This window comes from Salmo salar, chromosome 14 (assembly GCF_965601325.2).
Source record: "Salmo salar chromosome 14, fSalSal1, whole genome shotgun sequence".
In the NCBI taxonomy this organism is placed as follows: Eukaryota; Metazoa; Chordata; class Actinopteri; order Salmoniformes; family Salmonidae; genus Salmo; species Salmo salar.
The window spans coordinates 74,421,415-74,447,087 of NC_138304.1; the positions used below are offsets into that span (position 1 = coordinate 74,421,415).

The 25,673-nt window shown below is 41.9% G+C and overlaps 1 protein-coding gene across 3 annotated transcripts in view; it reads left to right on the forward strand.

The window, feature by feature from the left end:
- The window catches only part of LOC106569881 (SMAD family member 4), a 37,902-nt gene extending 21,072 nt beyond the window's left edge, over positions 1-16,830 (forward strand). For 2 of the 3 annotated variants that reach the window (XM_014141592.3, XM_082961186.1), the window contains exons 3-12: positions 597-771; positions 1,664-1,687; positions 2,387-2,629; positions 3,016-3,243; positions 3,499-3,603; positions 5,228-5,281; positions 6,937-7,120; positions 7,446-7,614; positions 7,740-7,878; positions 12,554-16,830. In XM_014141592.3, the coding sequence (XP_013997067.1) occupies positions 597-771; positions 1,664-1,687; positions 2,387-2,629; positions 3,016-3,243; positions 3,499-3,603; positions 5,228-5,281; positions 6,937-7,120; positions 7,446-7,614; positions 7,740-7,878; positions 12,554-12,765 (1,533 nt within the window). In that variant the 3' untranslated portion in view covers positions 12,766-16,830. The remainder of the gene's footprint in view (positions 1-596; positions 772-1,663; positions 1,688-2,386; positions 2,630-3,015; positions 3,244-3,498; positions 3,604-5,227; positions 5,282-6,936; positions 7,121-7,445; positions 7,615-7,739; positions 7,879-12,553) is intronic. The other variant, XM_082961187.1, reaches the window with a different exon arrangement.
- Positions 16,831-25,673: the final 8,843 nt, after the last annotated feature.

A 25,673-nucleotide genomic window follows, 5' to 3' on the forward strand; every position in this document is an offset into this window, starting at 1 on the left:
TAATAAATATATATATATATGCTTAGAGGTGTCCTAAAATTCTAAATCAAATTGCTAAATGACCATCTTAAAAAAATTCCATAGGTTAACTTTGTACTTTGTTCGCTGGTTGAAAAGCTGAATCATGTTAATTACAACTGGGGTTGGAGCGAAAACCTACAGGAGTGTAGTTGTCCAGTAAATGGGTTGGAGACCCCTGCCCTAGAGCCTACCCTACTTCCCCCTTCAAAGTAGGAGGATACATATGCAAATAAAAGATGACTGGTCATTGGTCAGAATAATCAGATTATGATGTCATGATGTGGGCAAAAAACTCCATCTACCTGAAAAGGCTGAAGTTCAAGGACAATAAAAGGACATTATCATAAGTTCAACCTCATAGTGTAAAAAAAAAGTTAAATCACGTTTTTGACTGCACAGCCTCTTAAAATTCTTACCCAGTTAAGAGATTTTAGATAAACCCATATACTCATTTTGATTTAATAGGGCCATGTATCTCTATGTATCTAACACTTTCTCGCCCACCCTCTCTCTCTCACCCCCTCTCTTTCTCTCGCACCCCCTCTCTCATCCTTTCTTTCTCTCTTTGTCTCCAGGTTGCAGGGAGGAAAGGCTTCCCCCATGTGATTTACGCTCGACTATGGCGCTGGCCAGACCTGCACAAGAATGAGCTAAAGCACGTGAAGTTCTGCCAGTACGCTTTCGACCTCAAATATGACAATGTGTGTGTCAACCCCTACCACTACGAGAGAGTGGTTTCTCCCGGCATTGGTAGGTCTGCTCAACAGCTTAAAGGGATAGTTCACCATATATCGCGTAATGTCTAATGGTGCAGCTGTTTCTGATATGTAAACACTGTTTTCTGTCATAACATGCCAAAAATTAAAGTCCGCAGAAAAACAATATGCACATTTTCCCACCTGAGATGTTTCAGTCAAATTGACTTTCTGTGGATAAAAAGCTGTGCGTGATGATGTAATGCACCAAACATTTTTTGGAAAGTTTCCATCGCATTTTCAGTACCACTGATGGTTTTGTCCCAAAGAAATTGCGTAATAGTAATCTAATGCGCCTGCTCTGGTCTTGGCACATGCGCTCTAGCCATCAGCTCGCAGATACAGTCAAGGTTAGGTTACCTACATGATGAGATTATTATGGATAAGAGCAAGATTTTAGATTTGTCAAACGGCAGCCAAGCATCGATCATAATGTAACCAGAATTAGACCCTCAATATTTATTGGAAAAGCACATCAACCTCATCAGCGTGCACTTTCACCTCCCTGTGAAGTTCATCACTTATTTCATGTGTTGCTTTCCCAAGTCGTAGTGGGAAGACCAACCAACATATCATCAGCGTGACTCCAAGTTTACTTCGATATGATGGTTATTATATCGAGGTGTTTTCACCGCCATTTCTCACGTAATACATTTTACTGACACAAAAAGATCCCACATTTTTACGATATACCAGTATTGATTTGTGCTGTTTCCGTCAGGCCTGTCAGGACATTTTTATCCAACATGTACTTTACTCACATAAAAGGGTTTATGTGAATGATATTTTGACTTCACCACAATGTAACTTAAATACAAATGATAAGCATTTTCTGTCTCTTATTCTCTCCTTTCTTTCTTTGCCCCTCTTTCTTTTCTCTTTCAAAGTTGGTCTCAGTCTTCAAAATACAGGTGAGTGCCCTGTCACAGCACTAACGAACTTACTGCAGGCATGTTAAGTATAACACTATTATACTTTGCTGATGGTATCAGATGACCAAACATTCCTCTTTCCTTTCATTCCTATACACTTTTCACACCACTGAGCCTAGCTGCACTGTGCTGGTCTGGTTAAGCATCCACCATAGTTGCTGGAAAGGACAATGTGGGAAAAAAAATATCCAAGCCAACACTCAACGGTTCGGCTTGGCACAATAGTGTGAAAAGAGTACTATTGAGGTTCGCTCGTGCCTCACTGGCCTGGATGCCAGACTGTTTCTGCATTAATCAATTCTTTATAGTTGCCTAGACAAAAATGACTTCAATTCATTACAAAGCATTGAACTTAATGTTTTATAATTGCATAAATGCGTTCACAATGCATTACACACAGGTGGTAATACTTTAACACAGGTTTTAAACCTGTTCATACAGGTGGCTAATTATTTGCACACACATGGTTCATGTTATTCTTATGTTAAAATGTTTATTCTACTGAGCCATTCACTTCATGTAGGTATTATTGTCTTTAATTATTTCTTATTATAGTTGCATTGTCGAGAAGGAACCTGCAAGTTACCATTTCGTTGGACGGTGTATACCATGTGTATCCCCTACATACACCTAATAAAACTGTAAACTAATGACAATGTTATACCATGCTGTTGGTAGCCCTCTCCCTCTCTCCTCTAGGCCCCCCTGGGAGGCTGATCAAAGAGGAGTACATTCATGACTGTATCCAGATGGATATGCCGCTAGGCATGTCCCCGTCGGACCACCCCCACCCAGGGGCGCTCAAGCTACCGCCTCCCGACCACTACGGCCAGCCCCTCCCGCCTCTGCAGCTCCCGCCGGAACCGCAGTGCGCCCCTCCGCCCATCACCCTCTATCCCAACATGCCCCTCTCGCCCACAGGTAAAAGCGATAGTTGTTTAATGAATGGAGGGAGTTATACGCACATCCATAATAATGGGAACTAGACAGAAAGAAGTTCCAATGCATAGAGAAAAATTGAATGTCCGCTTCTGTTTTGCTGCTCCCTAAGGTGATCTTTTAATAAGCTTAGGGGATTGTTTGGCAGATAGGTGTTACCAAGGATGTCCACAAGGGTTATATTTTTGTTTCTAAGGGTGTTACTACGTAATCGCATTTTATGACATTTGTTTATCGACTTCTGCCTACCTATTGATACTGAAAACAACCCGGTAGCTCTTCTTGTGTGTCCTCTCTCTCTCTCTCTCTCTCTCTCTCTTTCTCTTTCTCTTTCTCTTTCTCTTTCTCTTTCTCTCTCTCCTCTCTAGTGTCCGGCTCTATGCTGCCTCTCCAGGGAGGTCACAGTGAAGGGCTCCTACAGATCGCCTCTCCTCAGGGTCAGGTCATGACCCCTATAACCCCCACGCCGCCCCCCTCCACCCCAACACACGGGCTGCCACACGGGCCACCACAGACCCCTCAGCCACCCCAGCTCCCGTCTGGTCAGAATGGATACAACAGCTCCAAACACACACAGACACAGGCTGCGTTCCACAGTTAGTACTGCCATACGGTTCTCTCACACACACACACACACACACACACACACACACACACACACACACACACACACACACACACACACACACACAAACACTCAGGGAGCAATACACAATTCATTTCAATGGCATGATGAATCGTCATATTTAAAAAGTGTAAAAAGAAATCGAACTATTAGTAAAAATGCTAAATGATTGTTTACTAGATTGATGTGCCTGTTGTTAACTTGTATTTATTTTTTGGGAATTCAGCAACTTGGACAGGCAGCAGCACAGCCTCCTACACTCCTGTAGGACCCCAACAACAGAATGGGCGTGGCCACCAACAGCCTCCTCTCCACCATCCAACCCACTTCTGTAAGTTAGGCAGTTACAGTAAGTTATAGTATGCAAGCCCAAAGTGTGTCCCGTATGTCTTCTGAGGTGCTTTTTTTGGATATTGTTCGGAAAAGTTAGGGCTGGGTGATATGGCCAAAATATCATATCTTGGTCTTTTTTACATTTAGGACGGTATTTTATGTTTTTGAATAATAAAAGTTCTACATTTGCTTTATGAGTAGTGTGACCATAGGGTGGCAACACATATATTCTAAGTGATTTCAATGGGTCTTTCTCCATTCTGATTGTTTTATACTGTTCAATTCAACTTCAACCAAAAACAATTTATACGTTTTTGCATTTCCTGCACTCATTTGGGATCATTTCCGCACTGCCACATAGGGCTGCATGATATAAGCAAACAATCTAGGACTTATTTTAAACCAAATGTTGAAATTGCGATTTGACTGGCGTTTTAGAGCAAAACACTTTGGTGAACTGTTGGAGTCATTGAAATAGAAGGATTATTCAAATTCTATTGTTAAAATATAATCGTGGGCACTTTGAATACAGTGTTTCACGTGACAACAAATGAAAATGCCAGGGAGGAGTTATTGTGACAGGGTAGGAACCAAAGTGTTAAGTGTTTCCTAGGGGACCCTATACTCTTTGGTAACATTTAATGTTCTCATAGCTACTTCACGTAGCTAACATATTCATGCCTCGAATATTCTTTTTTGATTTAGAAGATATTGTTGACTCAAATGTATTTGTTAGGTAGCTAGCTAACTAGCTATTATTTATTTTATTATCCCTTATTTTACCGGGTAAGTTGACTGAGAACATATTCTCATTTACAGAAACAACCTGGGGAATAGTTACAGGGGAGAGAAAGGGGGATTAATGAGCCATTTGGAAGCTGGGGATGATTATATGGCCAGATTGGGAATTCAGCCAAGACACCAGTGTTAACACCCTTACTCTTACGATAAATGCCATGGAATCTTTAGTGACCACAGAGAGTCAGGACACCTCTGAAAGACTGCACCATACACAGGGCAATGTCCCCAATCACTGCCCTGGGGCATTGAGATATTTTTTTAGACCAGAGAAAGGAATGCCTCCTACTGGCCCTCCAACATCACTTCCAGCAGCATTTGGTTTCCCATCCAGGGACCGACCAGGACCAACCCTACTTAGCTTCAGAGGCAACCCTGCAGTGGGATGCAGGGTTAATGCGATTTAGGCCTAATTTGCTAAGAAAAGAAGAAACACAAACTAATATTGTAATTATAGCACGCTAGTGGATTTCTATTAAGAAGCAAAGTGAAAACAGCATCGTTGTCATCAACACTGTTGCTTGTGCTGCATTGACCTTGCAGACTCAATGCATGTGACAGGGGGCGGGGCTAGGTCTGTGTGGAAAGTGGCGAAAAATGACTCAAGTATCGGAGTAAATTGTAAAAATGTAAGTTACACATGGCATATCACATTTAACAAAACAAACATTTAATACCGTTATAGAAGGTCAAGTAAAAACCCTAATCACTCCAGGCATCAATAACGGTGTATCGTAAAATATGGTACACCGCCCAGCCCTAGGAATAGTGTATGTTTGGTAACCTGTGTCGTAATCTACATCTTTTACTTGTTGACCTTTTAGGGTCTCAGCATCATGGCTCGGCTTCATTTCCTCCCCCTGTGTCCAATCATCCAGGTAAGACAACACATGTTCGGAAAGTATTCAGACCCGTTGAATCATTTTGTTACGTTATAGCCTTATTCTGAAATTGATTTAAATAAATGTATTCCCTCATCAATCTACACACAGTACCCCATAATGACAATGCGAAAACAGGTTTTTGATTTTGTTTTTGCAATTGTATTAAAAAGAATAAACAGAAATATATAAAAATAAAAATAAATTAGATTTGATTTTTGATTTGAAATACCTTATTTACATGAGTATTCAGACCTTTTGCTATAAGCCTCGAAATTGAGCTCAGGTGCATCCTGTTTCCATTGATCATCCTTGAGATGTTTCTACAACTTGATTGGAGTCCACCTATGGTAAAGGAAATTGATTGGACATGATTTGGAAAGGAACACACCTGTATATAAGGTCCCACAGTTGACAGTGCATGTCAGAGCAAAAACCAAGCCATGAGGCCGAAGTAATTGTCCATAGAGCTCTGAGACAGGATTGTGTCGATGCACAGATCTGGGGAAGGGTACCAAAACATTTCTTCAGCATTGAAGATCCCCAAGAACATATTGGCCTCCAACATTCTTAAATGGAAGAAGTTTGGAACCACTAAGACTCTTCCTAAAGCTGGCCGCCCAGCCAAACTGAGCGATCGGGGGAGATGGGTCTTGGTCAGGGAGGTGACCAAAAACCTGATGGTCACTCTGACAGAGCTCCAAAGTTCCTCTGTAAGGTTGGGAGAACCTTCCGGAAGGACAACCATCTCTGCAGTACTCCACCAATCAAGCCTTTTTGGTAGAGTGGCCAAACGGAATCCACTCCTCAGTAAAAGGCACATGACATCCCACTTGGAGTTTGCCAAAAGCACCTAAAGGACTCTCAGACCATGAGAAACAAGATTCTCTGGTCTGATGAAACCAAGATTGAACTATTTGGCTTGAATGCCAAGCGTCACATCTGGCGGAAACCTGCCACCATCCCTATGGTGAAGCATGGGGGTGGCACCATCATCTGTGGGAATGTTTTTCAGCGGCAGGGACTGGGAGACTAGTCAGGATTGAGGGAAAGATTAACGGAGCAAAGTACAGAGAGCTCCTTGATGAAACCTTGCTCCAGAGCGCTCAGGACCTCAGACTAGGGGGCAGCTTCACCTTCTAACAGGACAACGAACCTAAGCACACTGCCAAGACAACACAGGAGTGGCTTCGGGAGAAGCCTCAAACCTCTCTGGAGAGACCTGAAAATAGCTCCCCATCCAACCTGACAGAGCTTGAGGGGAACTGTGGAGAAGAATGGGAGAAACTCTCCAAATACAGGTGTGCCAAGCTTGTAGTGTCATACACAAGAAACCTCAAGACTGTAATCACTGCCAAAGGTGCTTCAACAAAGTACTGATTAAAGGGTCTGAATGCTTATGTAAATGTGACATTTCAGTTTGACATTTTTTGTAAATTTGCAAACATTTCTAAAACCTGTTTTTGCTTTGTCATTATGGCGTATTGTGTGTAGACTGACAAGGGGGAAAATCTATTTAATACATTTTAGAATAAGGCTATAACTTAACAAAATGTGTAAAAAGTCAAGGGGTTGAATACTTTCCAAATGCACTGTATGCAGATGTATAGATGCACAAACACTCTGCTATCCACATTTTTGTCTGTGTGCAGGACCAGAGTTCTGGTGCTCCATCTCCTACTTTGAGATGGATGTCCAGGTGGGGGAGATGTTCAAGGTGCCGGCCAGCTGCCCGGTGGTAACGGTGGACGGCTACGTGGACCCCTCAGGGGGCGACCGCTTCTGTCTGGGCCAGCTCAGCAACGTCCACCGCACCGACTCCAGCGAGAGAGCCAGGTCTGTGCTCCTCTAGTGCCATCTCTATATCAAAAAGCATGCTAGTTCTTACCTTGCCACACATGTCTATTTTGTATGTTTTTATGTGTCTGTGTTGTTTTGGCTCAGAAATGTTGATTGGTATATCTATGCCTTTTTGCAAACTATGTATAGGTGTATATATCTCGTTCACAATCATGCCATGCCTTGTCTCTATCTGTTTGTACCAGTGGCAGAAGACCCACTCTAGCAAAATGCTACTTCTTTTATTGGCCGTAATATAACACTTTAATACAACTTATATTCACTTGTACTCATCATCTTCACCTCTCCCTCTCTCTCACAGGTTGCACATAGGTAAAGGAGTGCAGCTGGAGTGTCGTGGCGAGGGAGATGTGTGGATGCGCTGTATGAGCGACCACGCCGTGTTCGTGCAGAGCTACTACCTGGACCGAGAGGCAGGCAGAGCACCAGGCGACGCAGTACACAAGATCTACCCCGGCGCCTACATCAAGGTGAGGAAAACAATGACTTCTGTCTGTTCTCTTTGCAGTTATTTGACCTCTTCCTATAGGAATTTGACTGGACACTGATGACTCTCTGTAGGTGTTCTGACATCAGACTGTTCTCTCCCCTGTAGGTGTTTGACCTGAGACAGTGTCACAGGCAGATGCAGCAGCAGGCAGCTACAGCGCAGGCAGCAGCAGCAGCTCAGGCTGCCGCCGTGGCCGGCAACATCCCCGGGCCAGGCAGTGTTGGAGGCATTGCCCCTGCAGTCAGTAAGTACAATGTACAGTGTATGAGATATGCACAGCCTTAGTGTCTTTTATTTAAATTCCCACGGGGGGCCAGCACAGAAACAAAAATGTATGAAATGAAATGTATGCATTCACTACTGTAAGTCGCTCTGGATAAGAGCGTCTGCTAAATGACTAAAATGTAAAATGTAAATGTTTCCATTAGGCTATTGTGAATTTATAACCTCTGTTGAATGACAATGGGTCCAAGTATTGACCCCTGTGGGACACCATTAACTATACCAAACATTAGGAACACCTTCCTAATATGGAGTTGCACCCTCGGTCCTTTTGTCCCATGTAACAGCCTCAATTAGTCGGGGCATGGACTCTACAAGGTGTCAAAAGCGTTCCACAAGAATGCCGCCCCATGTTGACCCCAATGCTTCCCACAGTTTGGTTAAGTTGGCAGAATGCCCTTTGGGTGGTGGACCATTCTTTATACACAAGGGAAACTGTTGAGCGTGAAAAACCCATCGGCGTTGCAGTTCTTGACAAACCGGTGCGCCTGGCACCTACTACCATACCCCGTTCAAGGGCACTTAAATCTTTTGTCTTGCCCGTTCACCCTTTGAATGGCACACATACACAATCCATGTCTCAATTGTTAAAAATCCTTCTTTAACCTGTCTCCTCCCCTTCATCTACTCTGATTTGAAGTGGATTTAACAAGTGACATCAATAAGGGATTATAGCTTTCACCTGGTCAGTCTAACTCTTAATGTTTTGTATACTCAGTGTATACCTCATAGGGATGGGTATGATTATTCAAATATTTGAATATCCAAACAGACGTTAGTGTTCGATTACTTGAGAGTATACATTTTTTTAATAAAAAATATATAGACTCATTTTAACTGTGAAGGCTTTCTCAATTAAATACAATTATATGTGACATTGCTACACAGAAGGATATACCATGACATTTTCAATTCTTAATTTTATAAAACCTCTGACTTTTGAATGTAGTTTTTATGATGTGCGCCCCATAAAAAGGCATACCTTATAGCCATACAGGAATCCAAGCTGGCGTAGCAGTCAGACGTCTGTCTTTTCCCCCCCCCATTTCCCCGGATTCCTACCGCAAACTCTGAACATTTTCATCTGGATCTTCGCAACTAGCTAACCGCAATCCCGGGTGACTACTCCTGGCTAGCGTTTCCATCCCGGAGCAAGCACCAATTAGGCTGAAGCTAGCCCAGCCAGGACTCCTGTGCTACCACCGAAGCCCACTCCTGGGCTACAATATCCGGACCCCTTCTACTGCCGGTACGGGGCACGGATCCCCTCCGATTCTCTACGACTGGAATACCGACATAATCTGCCCGAGGATTCCAACAGGCCCCTCAGGCGCGACGTCCGCTGAAGGCCCATTCTGCTAACCGCGGCCTACTAGCTACCTAGAGCTACTTGGAACCCTACTAATTCCACGACTGGTCTATCGACGTCACCGCACGAAGAGGCAAAAACAGACTTACCCCCATCGCGACGTCTCCCAAAGGCTAACTTGCTAGCCCCGTTCTGCTAACTGCTAGCTTGCTAGCCCCGGTCTGCTAACTGCTAGCTTGTTTAGCCCCGGCCTACTAACTGTTAGCTTGTTAGCATCAGCCTGCTAACTCTCTGAATCGCCGCGTCCCCAGTCAGCCCAACCACTCACTGGACCCATATGTTCACTTGGCTACGCATGCCTCTCTCTAATATCAATATGCCTCGTCCATTACTGTCCTGGTTAGTGATTACTGTCTTATTTCACTGTAGAGCCTCTAGCCCTGCTCAATATGCCTTAACCAACCATGTTGTTCCACCTCCTACATATGTGATGACATCACCTAGTTTAAACGTCTCTAGAGACTATATCTCTCTCATCATTACTCAAGGCCTAGGTTTACCTCCAATGTACTCACATCCTACCTTACCTTTGTCTGTACACTATGCCTTGAATCTATGCTATCGTGCCCAGAAACCTGCTCCTTTTACTCTCTGTTCCGAACGTGCTAGACGGCCAGTTCGTATAGCCTTTAGCCGTACCCTTATCCTACTTCTCCTCTGTTCGTATAGCCTTTAGCCGTACCCTTATCCTACTTCTCCTCTGTTCCTCTGGTGATGTGGCGGTTAATCCAGGTCCTGCAGTGCCTAGCTCCACTCCCACTCCCCAGGTGCTCTCATTTGTTGACTTCTGTTACCGTAAAAGCCTTGGTTTCATGCATGTTAACATTAGAAGCCTACTACATAAGTTTGTTTTACTCACTGCTTTAGCACACTCTGCCAACCCGGATGTCTTAGCCGTGTCTGAATCCTGGCTTAGGGAAACCACCAAAAACCATGAAATCTCCATCGCTAACTATAACATTTTCCGCCAAGATAGAACTGCCAAAGGGGGCGGTGTTGCAATCTACTGCAAAGATAGCCTGCAGAGTTCTGTATTACTATCCAAGTCTGTGCCCAAACAATTCGAGCTTCTACTTCTAAAAATGCACCTTTCCAGAAACAAGTCTCTCACTGTTGCCGCTTGCTATAGACCTCCCACTGCCCCCAGCTGTGCCGTCGATACCGTATGTGAATTGATTGCGCCCCATCTATCTTCTGAGCTCGTGCTACTAGGTGACCTAAACTGGGACATGCTTAACACCCCGGCCATCCTACAATCTAAGCTTGATGCCCTCAATCTCACAAAAATTATCAATGAACCTACCAGGTACAACCCCAAATCCGTAAACACGGGCACCCTCATAGATATCATCCTAACCAATTTACCCTCCAAATACACCTCTGCTGTTTTCAATCAAGACCTCAGCGATCACTGCCTCATTGCCTGCGTCCGTAATGGGTCTGCGACCAAATGACCACCCCTCATCACTGTCAAACGCTCCCTAAAACACTTCTGCGAGCAGGCCTTTCTAATCGACCTGGCCGGGGTATCCTGGAATGACGTTGACCTCATCCCGTCAGTAGATGATGCCTGGCTATTCTTTAAAAGTGCCTTCCTCACCATCTTAAATAAGCATGCCCCACTCAAAACATTTAGAACTAGGAATAGATATAGTCCTTGGTTCACTCCAGACCTGTCTGCCCTTGACCAGCACAAAAACATCCTGTGGCGTTCTGCATTAGCATCGAATAGCCCCCGTGATATGCAACTTTTCAGGGAAGTTAGCAACAAATATACACAGGCAATTAGAAAAGCTAAGGCTAGCTTTTTCAAACAGAAATGTGCATCCTGTAGTACTAACTCAAAAAAGTTCTGGGACACTGAAGTCCATGGAGAATAAGAGCACCTCCTCCCAGCTGCCCACTCCTCTGAGGCTAGAAAACACTGTTACTACCGATAAATCCACTATAATTGAGAATTTCAATAAGCATTTCTCTACGGCTGGCCATGCTTTCCACCTGGCTACCCCTACCCCGGTCAACTGCCCGGCACCCCCCACAGCAACTCGCCAAAGCCCCCACCATTTCTCCTTCACCCAAATCCAGATAGCTGATGTTCTGAAAGAGCTGCAAAATCTGGACCCATACAATTCAGCCAGGCTAGACCATCTGAACCCTCTCTTTCTAAAATTATCTGCCGAAATTGTTGCAACCCCTATTACTAGCCTGTTAAACCTCTCTTTCGTATCGTCTGAGATTCCCAAAGATTCGAAAGCTGCCGCGGTCATCCCCCTCTTCAAAGGGGGTGACACTCTAGACCCAAACTGCTACAGACCTATATCCATCCTACCCTGTCTTTCTAAGGTCTTCGAAATCCAAGTTAACAAACAGATTACCGACCATTTCGAATCCCACCGTACCTTCTCCGCTATGCAATCTGGTTTCAGAGCTGGCCATGGGTGCACCTCAGCCACGCTCAAGGTCCTAAACGACATCATAACCGCCATCGATAAGAGACATTACTGTGCAGCCAAATTACGTTGACTAAATGAGAAGGCTACAATGATCAACCAACAAGTAGGCTGTTGTTTAATATGAATGAAGATGTAGACAAGGACTGGGAGCTCAGCAAAATAGCCTCAGTTAGCCTTGCTACATTAGCTAGCTAGCTGGCTAATTTAACAGGCTACTGTAGCTAGCTAGATTCTTTACACTGATTTGATGCAGACAAGACAGGCACTACCAGATGGTATGATAGGAACCTATGAAAGCAATACGTTTCTCTATCTAGCGCGAGTCAGTTTGGCTACTTTTCTCTCTTCCTCTCCCTCCATGCCACACTTATTGTCACACACACCAGCCCCTGCTCCTCTTCCACCACTCCCCCACCCTACTGCTGAAACAAGCATGCACTCTTAGCACCTTTTTTTCTATCTAGAACCTAAAAGGGTTCTTTGGCTGTCCCCATAGGAGAAACATTTGCAGAACCCTATTGGGTTCCATGTTGAACCCTTTCCCCAGAGGGTTTTACATGGAACCCAAAAGAGTTCTACCTGGAACCAAAAAGGGTTATCCTATGTGGACAGCCGAAGAACCCTTTTGGAAACCTTTTTTCTAAGAGTGTAGCGTAGTGCACCGGCTCCCTCCCGAGTCATGCGAGCAACTCCCCATTGAAGTAAAAAAATATATAAGGGTTTTCTTAAAAAAAAACATGTATTTCAACTATTATTCTAATTGTGAAATCCTTTCAAATGCCTATCCCTAATACCTCACTTCCTCTCTCTTCCAGGTCTTTCTGCAGCAGCAGGGATAGGTGTGGATGATCTCCGGAGGCTGTGTATCCTGCGGCTGAGCTTTGTGAAGGGCTGGGGGCCCGACTACCCCCGGCAGAGCATCAAACATACCCCCTGTTGGGTGGAGGTACACCTGCACCGGGCTCTGCAGCTGCTGGACGAGGTACTACACACCATGCCCTTGGCCGACCCAGGACCCGCTAACTGAGTGGAAGGAAAGATGAGCAGTTAAAAATCCATACTGGGTTAAAAACTTACAATCACACACTGATTTCCCCCCTCTTGATGATACATATAGACCGATACATGCAGATAGAACCACATACAGGCACATGCATGTTTTCTTTCTATTTAACGCACACAATCTAGAGCCACTCAAAGCCCCACACTAACCTCAATCTCTCCGTCACACACACTCAAGCAGCCAACAATCACTGCACACTTCTTAACCACTTGTACGGTCTCCCACATGGTCATGCAACCACTAACCAAACCACATGTCTGTGGGCATGCAGACATAAAGCTACTGATGTCCTTAACATACTTTCAATATTTTGTGAACATTTCATTGTTTTTGCACAGCTCCCACATGCTAAACACAAACACTACAATGCAGCCCAGACCCCTGAATTACCTTTCATATAGGTTCTTTATTATAGTATAATCAGGTAACTTTAGTGAATATGTCTACTGAGTAATTTATGTTTATTCGTCTTCTGTTCTCTACAGAAATAGATTTGCACTGTAGAAATCTAGGGATGTGTTTCAGAGATGTGTAACATGATACACTTTGGTACTCCTCAAATGCACACACAATCCACACTTGCTTATTTCCTGCTTATACACACACACACACACACACACACACACACACACACACACACACACACACACACACACACACACACACACACACACACACACACACACACACACACACACACACACACACAAACATAGGTCAGAAATCCAGAGATGTCCCAAACCCAGGAGGACTAAGGAACTTTACCCAAGTAACTCATGAATAATATGACCTGGTCACACACACATCTCACACAAAAAAATCAGATGTGGATTCTAAGGTTAACCTAGAAGATTTACAGAGTTTTTGGCAAATCCAGACCAAAACCTGGGTCACAGAACCAAAATGGCTTGTGACCTTGGAAGAACACCAGAGTGATGGAACCAGCGTTCTAATGAACCTAGCCAGCCAATCTTTTGTCATATCTGTGCTTGTGTTGTGTTCTCCTGTGTGTGGATCGCAAATCACATAGTTAGTCATTGTTAACATTGTTAGCTCGTTAGCCCTGTAATAGCACGGGGCACCTTTCTCAAGCTAATTTATTTTCTTACCAAAAGATGGAGAAAAAAAAGCCCAAAAATGTCAGCTTTAAAAGTGGTGTTTGTATTTGTGATGAAGCAGTACAGTGTATGTAACCAAACAGTTTGCCATATGGTGGAACTCACCAAAGCCAGAATACCTCATGATAACAGTGTAAACCCACAGTTTGTCTTTCAGCCAAAACCTCAGACTCTCAGCATTTTCTCCTCTTGTAAGTTCCCCCTTACAGCCTCATATCACATTATGCCTGTATCACCAAATCAATATAAGATGGAATATGGAGTGGACCCTCAATGGAGCCTTGGGGAACACCAAGACATAATCCAGGCTGTAATACAGTAGTTGCTCAGATTTAAAAGTTTAAATCCAGTGACTCGTGGGAATAATCTTTTCAGTAGAGACCCAACACAACTTTTTCAAATATCATATTAATAGGATGTCCCACTTTTGGATAGAATGATTCATTCTCAGTCAATTTAAGTTAGTCCAGAATAATATCACATACTGTGACTTAGATCACTTTGGAATAACATAAAATGTATTTTCACTTTTTTGCATTAATTTAAATCAGGTACTCTAGTGTTGGTAACAATCAACCTCAAGCCTACTGAAGTGAAGTTATGACTGATGTTCTAACGTTGATGCGTGATACGATATGAAAGAGAATCATATAAGACGTAACACATTTTCTACAGTAGTAGAAAGTAGGCTTGGCTTCGTGATTTTGGGTTGAAGTGCCTGGACTGAATGCAAACCTTCACCCAATCCAGGGGCAGGAACATGAGTGCTTTTATTTGCTCCTTCCTGTGCTCTAGTGCATTTGATACCTGTGCCTTTCCGTTCTCCTAGTCAAGCTGTTTAGGAATGTACTTCAGACACCAGGGTTTATGTCATTCTTAAGTGGGGCCTCTCCAAAGCATGACTATTTACTCCTCCAGTTGTAGTGGGATTTCTACTAAGCCTACATGTTGGCAAAAATGCTCAAGGTCAAATGGTGTCCTCTGTGTTTTGGGAGAATCTCAATAGCTCTTTTAAAAACTGTCGTTGAAAGAGTCTATTCAACAATTCTATTCAACAATTTTAGTGGTAGTTTATTCAGTAATACAAGAGATTTTGTTGAAAGAGAAGCCTCACTGCAGGGTTGAAAAAGTTGGCTCCGGTTATGTTGAAGATAGAAGTTAGACTTCATGTAATTGTTGTCATTTAACACAACTGCTTTAAAGTGAACAGCCATTTATACTCACTGTTTGTGATTAGTGCCTTTAGTTTTAGTCAAAGTAGATGATACACCTCACACTGGATTGTAACACACAAACTACACTTTGTCTTCCTTTGTAGATATATAGTACCATGATATACTGGTTGTCATCTCAATAGTTTTATCCCATCTGTTGAGTGTGTTGGTTGGGGGGGAATGGAAAATAACACAGCTCAAGTGTTTGTACATGCCACTGAGTTTTGCTGATCAATTCGGGCAGTGAAGCAATAAGAAGTGAAATGTGTTGAGCTCAACAGCCCCTGAGTTAGATTGAGACCGACATCTAGTGGTTCCCTCAGGTACTGTGTTACAGCCCCATCGTAGGTGTTATTACATAACACTTTATTATTGCATCAGGCTGGTTGTGGATTAATACTGTTTGACAGTTATAACCCAAATATCCATATAGCCATTGTTGTGTTGTTTAGCCATACTGAACAATTATGTTCCTAAGGTGTCTAATATGAATTGGAAAACTTGCTGCCCCTTGAAACTGCCCATGCACTCCACACACCTTTGTCACAGTTATTTCATTATTTGTCACTTGGGCTCGGCATGTGTCTGGGAGTGTTATGTATTCAGGGATGAAGAGAGGTTTAAAACTATTGTTGCTCCATCTATGGGTCTGCTTATCGTGGTGCTATATCTACCCCACTACATCTCCCCTCAACCAGCGCTTTAACCATTGAGACTAGGGTTGCAAAGCTACCGGTAGTTTTCCAAAGTTACCAGAATCTTCAGTAATTTTGGTAATTAACAGAAAGTCTGTGGCAATTTATCTTAACTTTGGTAATTTATACTTGAATGACTTAAAAAAAAATGTATTGATATATATTATTCCTTTTTTATATGTGTCCATATTGTCCACGAGTTTCTAGTAGATAGGATATTTTCTGTTTAATTATATGATCTAATTAATGAAAAAAGCATCTAAATCAACAATGCCATTATTTTCATTTAACTCTGCAACTCTTCCAACTATTGACTTTTTCACAACTGCCACCAATTTGATGCCAAAACATTGACAACAAACACATATTGACATAGTAAAAATAAAAACAAGTCTATTTCATGCTGAAACCCTAATATTAAACATCAGTGGTATTCGCTAAGTTGATGGTTTATATTTAGGATAATGTTTTACAGCTTTGTCATTGTATTTTCTATTTGACCTGTGATAAGGCCACACGCAGGGCCAGAGGTAATTACACACTCCGGTGATAATATGAAGTACCCAACAGGGCCACTAGATGTTTTTTGATAGATTACAGAAAATTCTTGAATGATACCAAAATTCTGGTAGTTTACTGGTAAACTTTGAAAGTTTCCAGTAATATACCCTCCCTTTGCAACCCTAATTGAGACCCATGTCGTGTTCCTCTGCATTTGACCACATTCAAACTGATACCTGTCACCAAAGAGAACGTGAGTGAGGTGGTCACTCAACAGGAATCATACATCATTCCGTACATAAATGATCTATTTCGTTTTAAAACAGAAAATATAATAGACAATATGTTATCAAGTGTGAAATTACTCAATTTGGCTATTTTATGGTATTGTTATTTCTATTATTGTTGTAATTGTAATTATTTTATTGTAAAAAGACGTGCTGCTCTTGTAATGTTGACTGTACACCAAAGTGAAATAAAAATACAGCATTGTCATTTTAATACTAACTTTTTTTGTCGTGTTTTGACACTGTTTGACTTTTCATGTTAATTTAGTTCCAGTATTCAAGTCCTTAGGGTACAAATTCTGAAATGTTAATCTACAATGGGAAACATTTGGTAGAGGAAACTGCTCTGAGGCAAGGTTAAAGTTTCTGATAAAAGGAACGTTGCCCCAAGGCAGAGTGAAAGTTTCTGCTAATGTTGCACAGTATGTATCCAAGGCTTCTCCTACAAGACATTTATAGTATGAGGTTTGAAGTGCCTTTATACAATAGTCATAAGTGTGTCATATGATCTTCATACCCTTGTAAAAGCGGTTTAAGATTGTGATTGATGTTATTCCACGGTTAGTGTAACACTGTTAACCATGTAATTTCATTGTTATATTGGCTTTGTAGCCACTCCAATCATTTTTCTTATCTCACAGAGCCAGACAAGTGTCTCTGAATTTAGCATAAAAGTAATGTAAAGTCTGGCAGGTGAGATTAGCGTTTCCCAAACAAATAGAATTAGTCGTCTCTTTTCACAGTCGCTGTATCTCCGCCACACAGCAGCTTTGAGGAGAGACGATTATTCTAGTGTCCATAGGCTTGCTACTGCTCAGGTTGAACATTGGAGGACATATTTTCTCTATCATACAGTGCCTTCAGAAAGTATTCATACCCGTTGACTTGACATTTTGTTGTGTTACAGCCTCATCTCTGTACCCCACACATACATTACAAGGTCCCTCTGTAAGGTCCCTCTGTTGAGCAGTGAATTTCAAACACAGTTTTAACCACAAAGACCAGGGAGGTTTTCCAATGTCTTGCAAAGAAAAAAAGCAGATATTGGATATCCCTTTGAGCATGGTGAAGTTATTACACTTTGGATGGTGTATCAATACACCCAGTCACTACAAAGATACAGGTGTCCTTCCTAACTCAGTTGCCGGAGAGGAAGGAAACCGGTCAGGGATTTCACAATGAGGCCAATGGTGACTTTTTAAAACAGTTATAGAGTTTAATAGCTGAACTGAGGATGGATTAATCACACTGTAGTTACTCCACAATACTAACCTAATTGACAGAGTGAAAAGAAGAAAGCCTGTACAGAATACAAATATATCAAAACTTGCATTGTGTTTGCAACAAGGCACTAAAGTAATACTGCAAAAAATGTGGCTTTTTCCCCAGAATGCAATGTTTGTTATGTTAAATCCAATACAACACATTACTGAGTACCAATCCTCATATTTTCAAGCATAGTGGTGACTGCATCATGTTATGTGTATGCTTGCAATCGTTAAGGACTGGAGAGTTTTTCAGGATAAAATAATAAATGGAATGGAGCTAGAGGAAAATCTGGTTAAGTCTGCTTTCCAGCAGACACAGGGAGACGAATTCACCTTTCAGCAGGACAATAACCTAAAACACAATGCCAATTCTACACTGGAGCTGCTTACCAACAAGACAGTGAGTGTTCCTGAGTGGCCGAATTACAGTTTTGACTTAAATCTGCTTGGAAATCTATGGCAAGACTTAAATGGTTGTCTAGCAATGATCAACAACCAATTTGACAGAGCTTGAAGAATTCTAAAGAATAATGGGCAAAAATTGTACAATCCAGGTGTGCAAAGCTCTTAGAGACTTACCCAGAAAGACTCACACCTGTAATCACTGCCAAAGGTGATTCTAACAACTATTGACTCAGTGTTGTGAATACTTATGTTAATGAGATATTTCAGTATTTCATTTTCAATAAATTTGCAAAAATTTCTAAAAACATGTTTTCACTTTGTCATTATGGGGTATTGTGTGTAAAAGGGTGGGAAAAAATGTGTGTAATCCATTTTGAATTCAGGCTGTAACACAACAAAATGTGGAAGTCAAGAGGTCAAGAGGTATGAATACTTTCTGGAGCCACTGTAAGTCAGCCATACCCATTCCCTTTTAGTAGTGGCAGGAATTGATGACAGATTGGGAAGAAAACACCATATGTTGCATAATCTTTCAGTTCCTTAGGCTATCTATCATTAACTGTATATCAGAGGAGGCTGTTTGGAGGAGCTATCGGAGGAGGTGCTCATTGTAATGGCTGGAATGGAATAAATGGAACAGAGTCAAACGTGGTTTCCGTGTGTTTAATACTGTTCCAATTATTCTATTCCAGCTATTACAATGAGCCCATCCTATAGCTCCTCCCACCAGCCTCCTCTTTTCTACATCCTTTTCATTATATTGTGCGTTATGCATAATCAATGGTCAATGGTGCCCATATTAGCATTTTCGCGCTTCATGTCAAAATCATCCCAAAGTATAAAGTACTTATGACCTAGTGTTGATTCCATGCTCTTTCATGTCACATGCACAAGTACAGTGAAATGTCTTTCTTGAAACTCAATGCAACAATCAATAACAATGTATTCGTAGAAAAAAACATGAGAAATAAGAATAAGACATTTGAAATACACAAATTAAGTAAGCATACCATATACAGGAAATGTATATTTTTAACTAAGTTCCAATACCATATTTACAATGTGCAGGGATACTGGAGTGATGGTGGTAGATATGTATAAGGGTAAGGGCAACAGGATATAAGATAAACAGACTAGCCGCAGCTTGTATGTGAGTGGATGTGCGGGTGTGTAGAGTCATTGTAATTGTATGTGCATATTATGTGTGAGTGAGCAAATGGTGGAGTGAGTTTTTGTTTAGGTGTTGGAGTGACAGTGTGTGTGAGTGTGCATAGCGAAATTGAAATAAAAAGGTCAATAAAGATAAAAGTTAACTCAGATAGTCCGTGTAGCTATTTTATTAGCTATTTATCAGTCGTATTGCTTGGGGATAGAAGCTGTTCAATAGCCTGTTGGTGTCAGACTTGATGCACGGTACCTCTTGCCGTGCGGCAGCAGAGAAAATAGTCTATGGCTTGGGTGGTTGGAGACTTGAACAGAATTCAATATAAGTTGACCATCATCACTGAAGCACCAAGGCTCAGATCACACCAAACGTTAACCTAATAACAACAACATGATACAACAATGTAATAAGTTATAGCGACATGATCGACTTTATGATGGTTAAAGGGATACTTTGGGATTGTGGTAATGAGGAACTTTATTTACTTCCCCATAGATGAAATCCTGGATACCATTTTTATGTCTCTGCGTGCAGTTTGAAGGATGCGCAAATTCCTAACCAGCGTTAGCGCAATGACTGGAAGTCTATGGTTTTCATTGCGCTAATACTAGTTAGCATTGGCTCACAAAACACAAATCTCACAACTCTGTTTTGGAATATACTGACGTTATGACCAACATTTTTCAATTTACACTTTTTAGTCCAGTTTGGCACTGGAATAAATGTTTCTGACTAATACTGAAGCCAAACATTTCTGTAGAAAAGCCAACGATACAAGCATGAAGGCTTGCGCTCTTTTTTCCCGTGTTGCACTGTTGAAGGTAGCTGCACTTGATTCAGAAGCCCTGCGCACCAAGTAGGCAAACTGTTCGCATCTTGAACATTTCATTTGTCTGAGAAGAAAAACGGACTGGGAGATCTGCTAAATCGACTGCGTCTACTGTGCTGGACAATCGGATAGCTTAAATCACCGTGCCTCCCTACAGCATCCACGACTCCGGCCACAGCAAAGTTAGATACAAGTCTGCATGAGATTTCCTAAATTTTAAAACCATGACCAGAGAGAGAGGGTGTCAAAGAATACAGCAAAGTGCTGCTGTTTTTATGAGTGAGTTCATGTCTAAGTTTTATCCAGAACTATCAACACTGTTTTTATTCAACGCTATTACAAAACATAAAACGCGCTTCTCTCTACTTACACTCGCGTTGCAGCTGCAATGAATGAGTAGCCAAGTGTATTGATGTTATTATTAGCAGCTCGTCGTGTTAGGAGTAGTTCACTTTCTCTGGTCATATGAACAACAGGAATTTGTGCCTGAGGCAGATGCGGTGCGACTCAAGTTTCGCCATCAGGTGAGAGACTCACTCTCACCGGAGGAAAGGAAGGAGAGAGCAGGGACAGTGAGAGACGGGGACTCTGCTGCTCTCTTCGTCCCTCTGCTGAGACTAATGCCGTGTTATAAACAACAAGGAACTCGGAAATCTCCGCCTTCAGTGCGTCCAAGACAACTGGGAACTGAGAAAAAAACGAGATCCGACTGGGGAAAAGTTATCAAACTTGGAAACTCTGGCATCTTTCTAGAGCTCAGACTTTCCAACCTGAAGTTCACTGACATGATTTGACCTCGTTTTTTCTGAATTCCCAGTTGTCTTGAAAGCACCATGACCATCAGATGCAGGTACCGTCAGTCCAGTAAAATAAAAAAGCGAATTATTTGCAAATTATTTCAATTTATGCTCATCTGTGTCTCGCAAGTGCTACACCAACTGATCTATTTTGTTATCAAAGCTTGAGTTTGGAAATATAATATGGTCTGAGAAAGGCATATAGCCAATTTGCTGTGATTCTATATCAGGCCTACTGCACAAAGCTCATTCCTACAGAACTGTTTTTATTAGGTTAATGTTACATGTTTTAAGTGGATCTCGGCTTGCTTTTTGACTGCGAAAGTGTTTATTTATTATTTATTTTTTTGGGGGGGGGGTATGTGAACCTTTTGGAATTACCTGGATTTCTGCATAAATTTGACATACAATTTGATCTGATCTTCATCTAAGTCACAACAATAGACGAACACAGTGTGCTTAAACTAATAACACACAAATTATTGTATTTCTCTTGTCTATATTGAATTCATCAATTAAAAATTCACTGTGTAGGTTGGAAAAAGTATGTGAACCTGTCACGCCCTGATCTGTTTCACCTGTTTCTTGTGTTTGTCTCCACTTCCTCCAGGTGTCGCTTTTTTCCCCTAGAGTATTTATCCCTATGTTTCCAGTCTCTCTGTGCCAGTTCGTCTTGTATGTTTTCAAGTCAACCAGCGTGTTTTCCTGTGCTCCTGCTTTCTATTTCTCTTTTATTAGTCCTCCCAGTTTTGACCCTTGCCTGTTTTCTGGACTCCATTCCTGCCTGCCTGACCTCGAGCCTGCCTGCCACCCTGTACCTCCTGGACTCTGAACTAGTTTTGACTTTTTTGCCAGTCCATGACCATTCTCTTGCCTACCTCTTTTGGATTGTTAATAAATATCAAAGACTCTAACCATCTGCCTCCTGTGTCTGCATCTGGGTCTCGCCTTGTGCCTTGATAGAACCCCTAGGCTAATGACTTCTCCAAAAGCTATTTGGAGTCAGCTAACCTGGAGTCGAATCAATGAGACGAGATTGGAGATTTTGGTTAGAGCTGCCCTGCCCCATAAAAAACACTCACAAAATGTGAGTTTGCTATTCACAAGAAGCATTGCCTGATGTGAACCATGCCTCTAACAAAATAGATCTCAGAAGACTTAAGATTAAGAATTGTTGAGTTGCATAATGCTGGAAAGGGTTACAAAAGTATCTCTAAAAGCCTTGATGTTCATCAGTCCACGGTAGGACAAATTGTCTATAAATGGAGAAATTTCAGCACTGTTGCTACTCTCACTAAGAGTGACCGTCCTGAAAAGATGACTGCAAGAGCACAGCGCAGAATGCTCAATGAGGTTAAGAAGAATCCTAGAGTGTCAGCTGAACACTTACAGAAATCTCTGGAAGATGCTAACATCTCTGTTGACGGAGTCTACGATACGTAAAAGACTAAACAAGAGTGATGTTCATGGGAGGACACAATGGAAGAAAAAAACATTGCTGCACGTTTGAAGGTCGCAAAAGAGCACCTGGATGTTCCACGGCGCTACTGGCAAAATATTCTGTGGACAGATGAAACTACAGTTGAGTTGTTTGGAAGGAACACACAACACTGTGTGGAGAAAAAAAGGCACAGCACACCAACATCAAAACCTCATCCCAACTGTAAAGTATGGTGGAGGGAGCATCATGGTTTGGGGCTGCTTTGCTGCCTCAGGACCTGGACAGCTTGCTATCATCAACAGAAAAATGAATTCCCATGTTTATCAAGACATTTTGCAGGAGAATGTAAGGCTATCTGTCCGCCAATTGAAGGTCAACAGAAGTTAGGTGATACAACAGGACAACAACCCAAAAGACAGAAGTATATCAACAACAGAATGGCTTGAACAGAAGAAAATACGTGTCACGGGTGTCGTAAGGATTAGACCAAAACGCAGCGGGAATGTGTATACTCATCTTCTTTTTAATAGGCAGAAAGAAGGAAAACCGAAACAAAACACACGTATACAAAAACAACGACGATAACAGTCTTGTCAGGCACACAGCTAAACAAGAAACAATTACCCACAAAATCCCATAGAAAAACACCCCTCTTAAATAGGACCTTCAATTAGAAGCAACTAGGAGCAGCTGCTTCCAATTGAAGGTCAACCCAACAAACACCACATAGAAATAGACATACTAGAACATAACCCAACAAACACCGAAACACTCTAAACAAACACCCCTCTCAAAACAGAACATAACCCCGAAACACTCTAAACAAACACACCCCTGCCACGTCCTGACCAAACTACAATAACAAATAACCCCTTATACTGATCAGGACGTGACAATACGCCTTATGGAATGGCCCAGTCAGTCCTGACCTCAGCCCGATTGAGAGTGGTTCACACCAGACATCCCAAGAATATTGTGGAACTGAAACAGTTTTGTAAAGAGGAATGGTCCAAAATTCCTCCTGATTGTTGTGCAGGTCTGATCCGTAACTACAGAAAACGTTTGGTTGAGGTTATTGCTGTCAAAGGAGGGTCAACCTGTTATTAAATCCAAGGGTTCACATACTTTTTCCAATCTGCACTGTGAATGTTTGCACGGTGTGTTCAATAAAGACATGAACAATTATAATTGTTTGTGTGTTTAAGCTGACTGTGTTAATCTATAGTTGTGACTTAGATGAAGATCAGAAAAAATGTGATGACCAATTTATGCAGAAATCCAGGTAATTCTAAAGGGTTCACATACTTTTTATTTTTCTATTTTTATGCAGTACCAGTCACAACTACTAATTCAAGGGCTTTTCTTTATTTTACAATTTTCTACATTGTAGAATAATAGTGAAGACATCAAAACTATGAAATAACACATATGGAATCATGTAGTAACCAACAAAGTGTTAAACAAATCAAATATATTTTATATTTGAGATTCTTCAAATAGCCACCCTTTGCCTTGATGACAGCTTTGCACACTCTTGGCATTCTCTCAACCAGCTTCACCTGGAATGCTTTTCCAACAGTCTTGAAGGAATTCCCAATAATTCTGAGCATTTGTTGACTGCTTTTCCTTCACTCTGCGGTCCGATTCATCGCAAACCATCTCAATTTGGTAGAGGTCAGGGATTGTGGAGGTCAGGTCATCTGATGCAGCACTCCATCACTCACCTTCTTGGTAAAATAGCTCTTACACAGCCTGGAGGTGTGTTTTGTCATTGTCCTGTTAAAAACAAATGATAGTCCCACTAAGCCCAAACCAGATGGGATGGCGTATTGCTGCAGAATGCTGTGGTAGCCATGTTGGTTAAGTGTGCCTTTAATTCTAAATAAATCACAGACAGTGTTACCAGCAAAGCACCCCCTCACCATAACACCTCCTCCTCCATGCTTCACAGTGGGAAACACACATAAGGAGATCATCCGTTCACCCACACCGCATCTCACAAAGGCACGGTTAGAACCAAAAATCTCCAATTTGGACTCATCAGACCAAAGGACAGATTTCCACCAGGGTAATGTCCATTGCTCATATTTCTTGTCCCAAGCAAGTCTCTTCTTCCTATTGGTGTCCTTTAGTAGTGGTTTCTTTGCAGCAATTTGACCATGAAGGCCTGATTCACACAGTCTCCTCTGAACAGTTGAAGTTGAGATGTGTCTGTTACTTGAACTCTGTGAAGCATTTATTTTTAAGTTGGTTGTAATTTTGGGTAGAGCAGACATTTCCATATATTCTTGTTAGCTGCATGTGTGACAATTCCATGTCGTTGTTCCTGATTGGGAGTCATATATTAGGAGTGTGTGTTTCACCTGGGGTTTGTGGGTTGTTGTCTTTAGCACTGCTGCTTTATGTTAGCCTGCTAAACTGTACCTGTCGTTTCTGAGTTTCTTGTTTTTTCGTGTTCACGTTGTCTAATAAATATAAAGATGAGCACTCAACCCGCTGCGTATTGGTCCACCTTTTCCGACAGCGATTTCTCTATATCTTCAGACGAAGAGGAGCGTTACAGTCTCTCTTGGCTAAGAGTTGAGGAAAGACTGACCACATCACATCTTGTTTTTATAAGAACTATTAATTTGTTGGAAATTCCAAATTGTTTGCACAGTCAATTTACACACAGCACTGACACACACACTTACCCCACCGGACATGCCACCAGGCATCTTTTCACAGTCCAGAGAATATTCCATCAACGCCCACCAAACATGCACAAAACATAGTTGCCATGTTCTCAGAATATAACATATTAATGTCCTAGACCAGTTTCATGGAAACAGTGGTGAGAAAATTATTCAATTGTCATACTTGAGTAAAAGTAAAGATACCTTAATAGAAAATGACTCAAGTAAAGTGAAAGTCACCCAGTAAAATAATACTTGAGTAAAAGTCTAAAAGTATTTGGTTTTAAATGTAGCACAGTGGTGGAAAAGGTACTTCATTGACCCTTCGCTAAGCCCCGCCCCAGAATTTGGGGGAACCAATCGTAGCGCTTCGAGTCCGTTACCTCGGACAAGATCATATTTTAAACGCATGGAAGCCATTGAGGGCATTGCAAAAACAGATAGTTTAAATGGCTAAATAATATAACAGTGCACCAG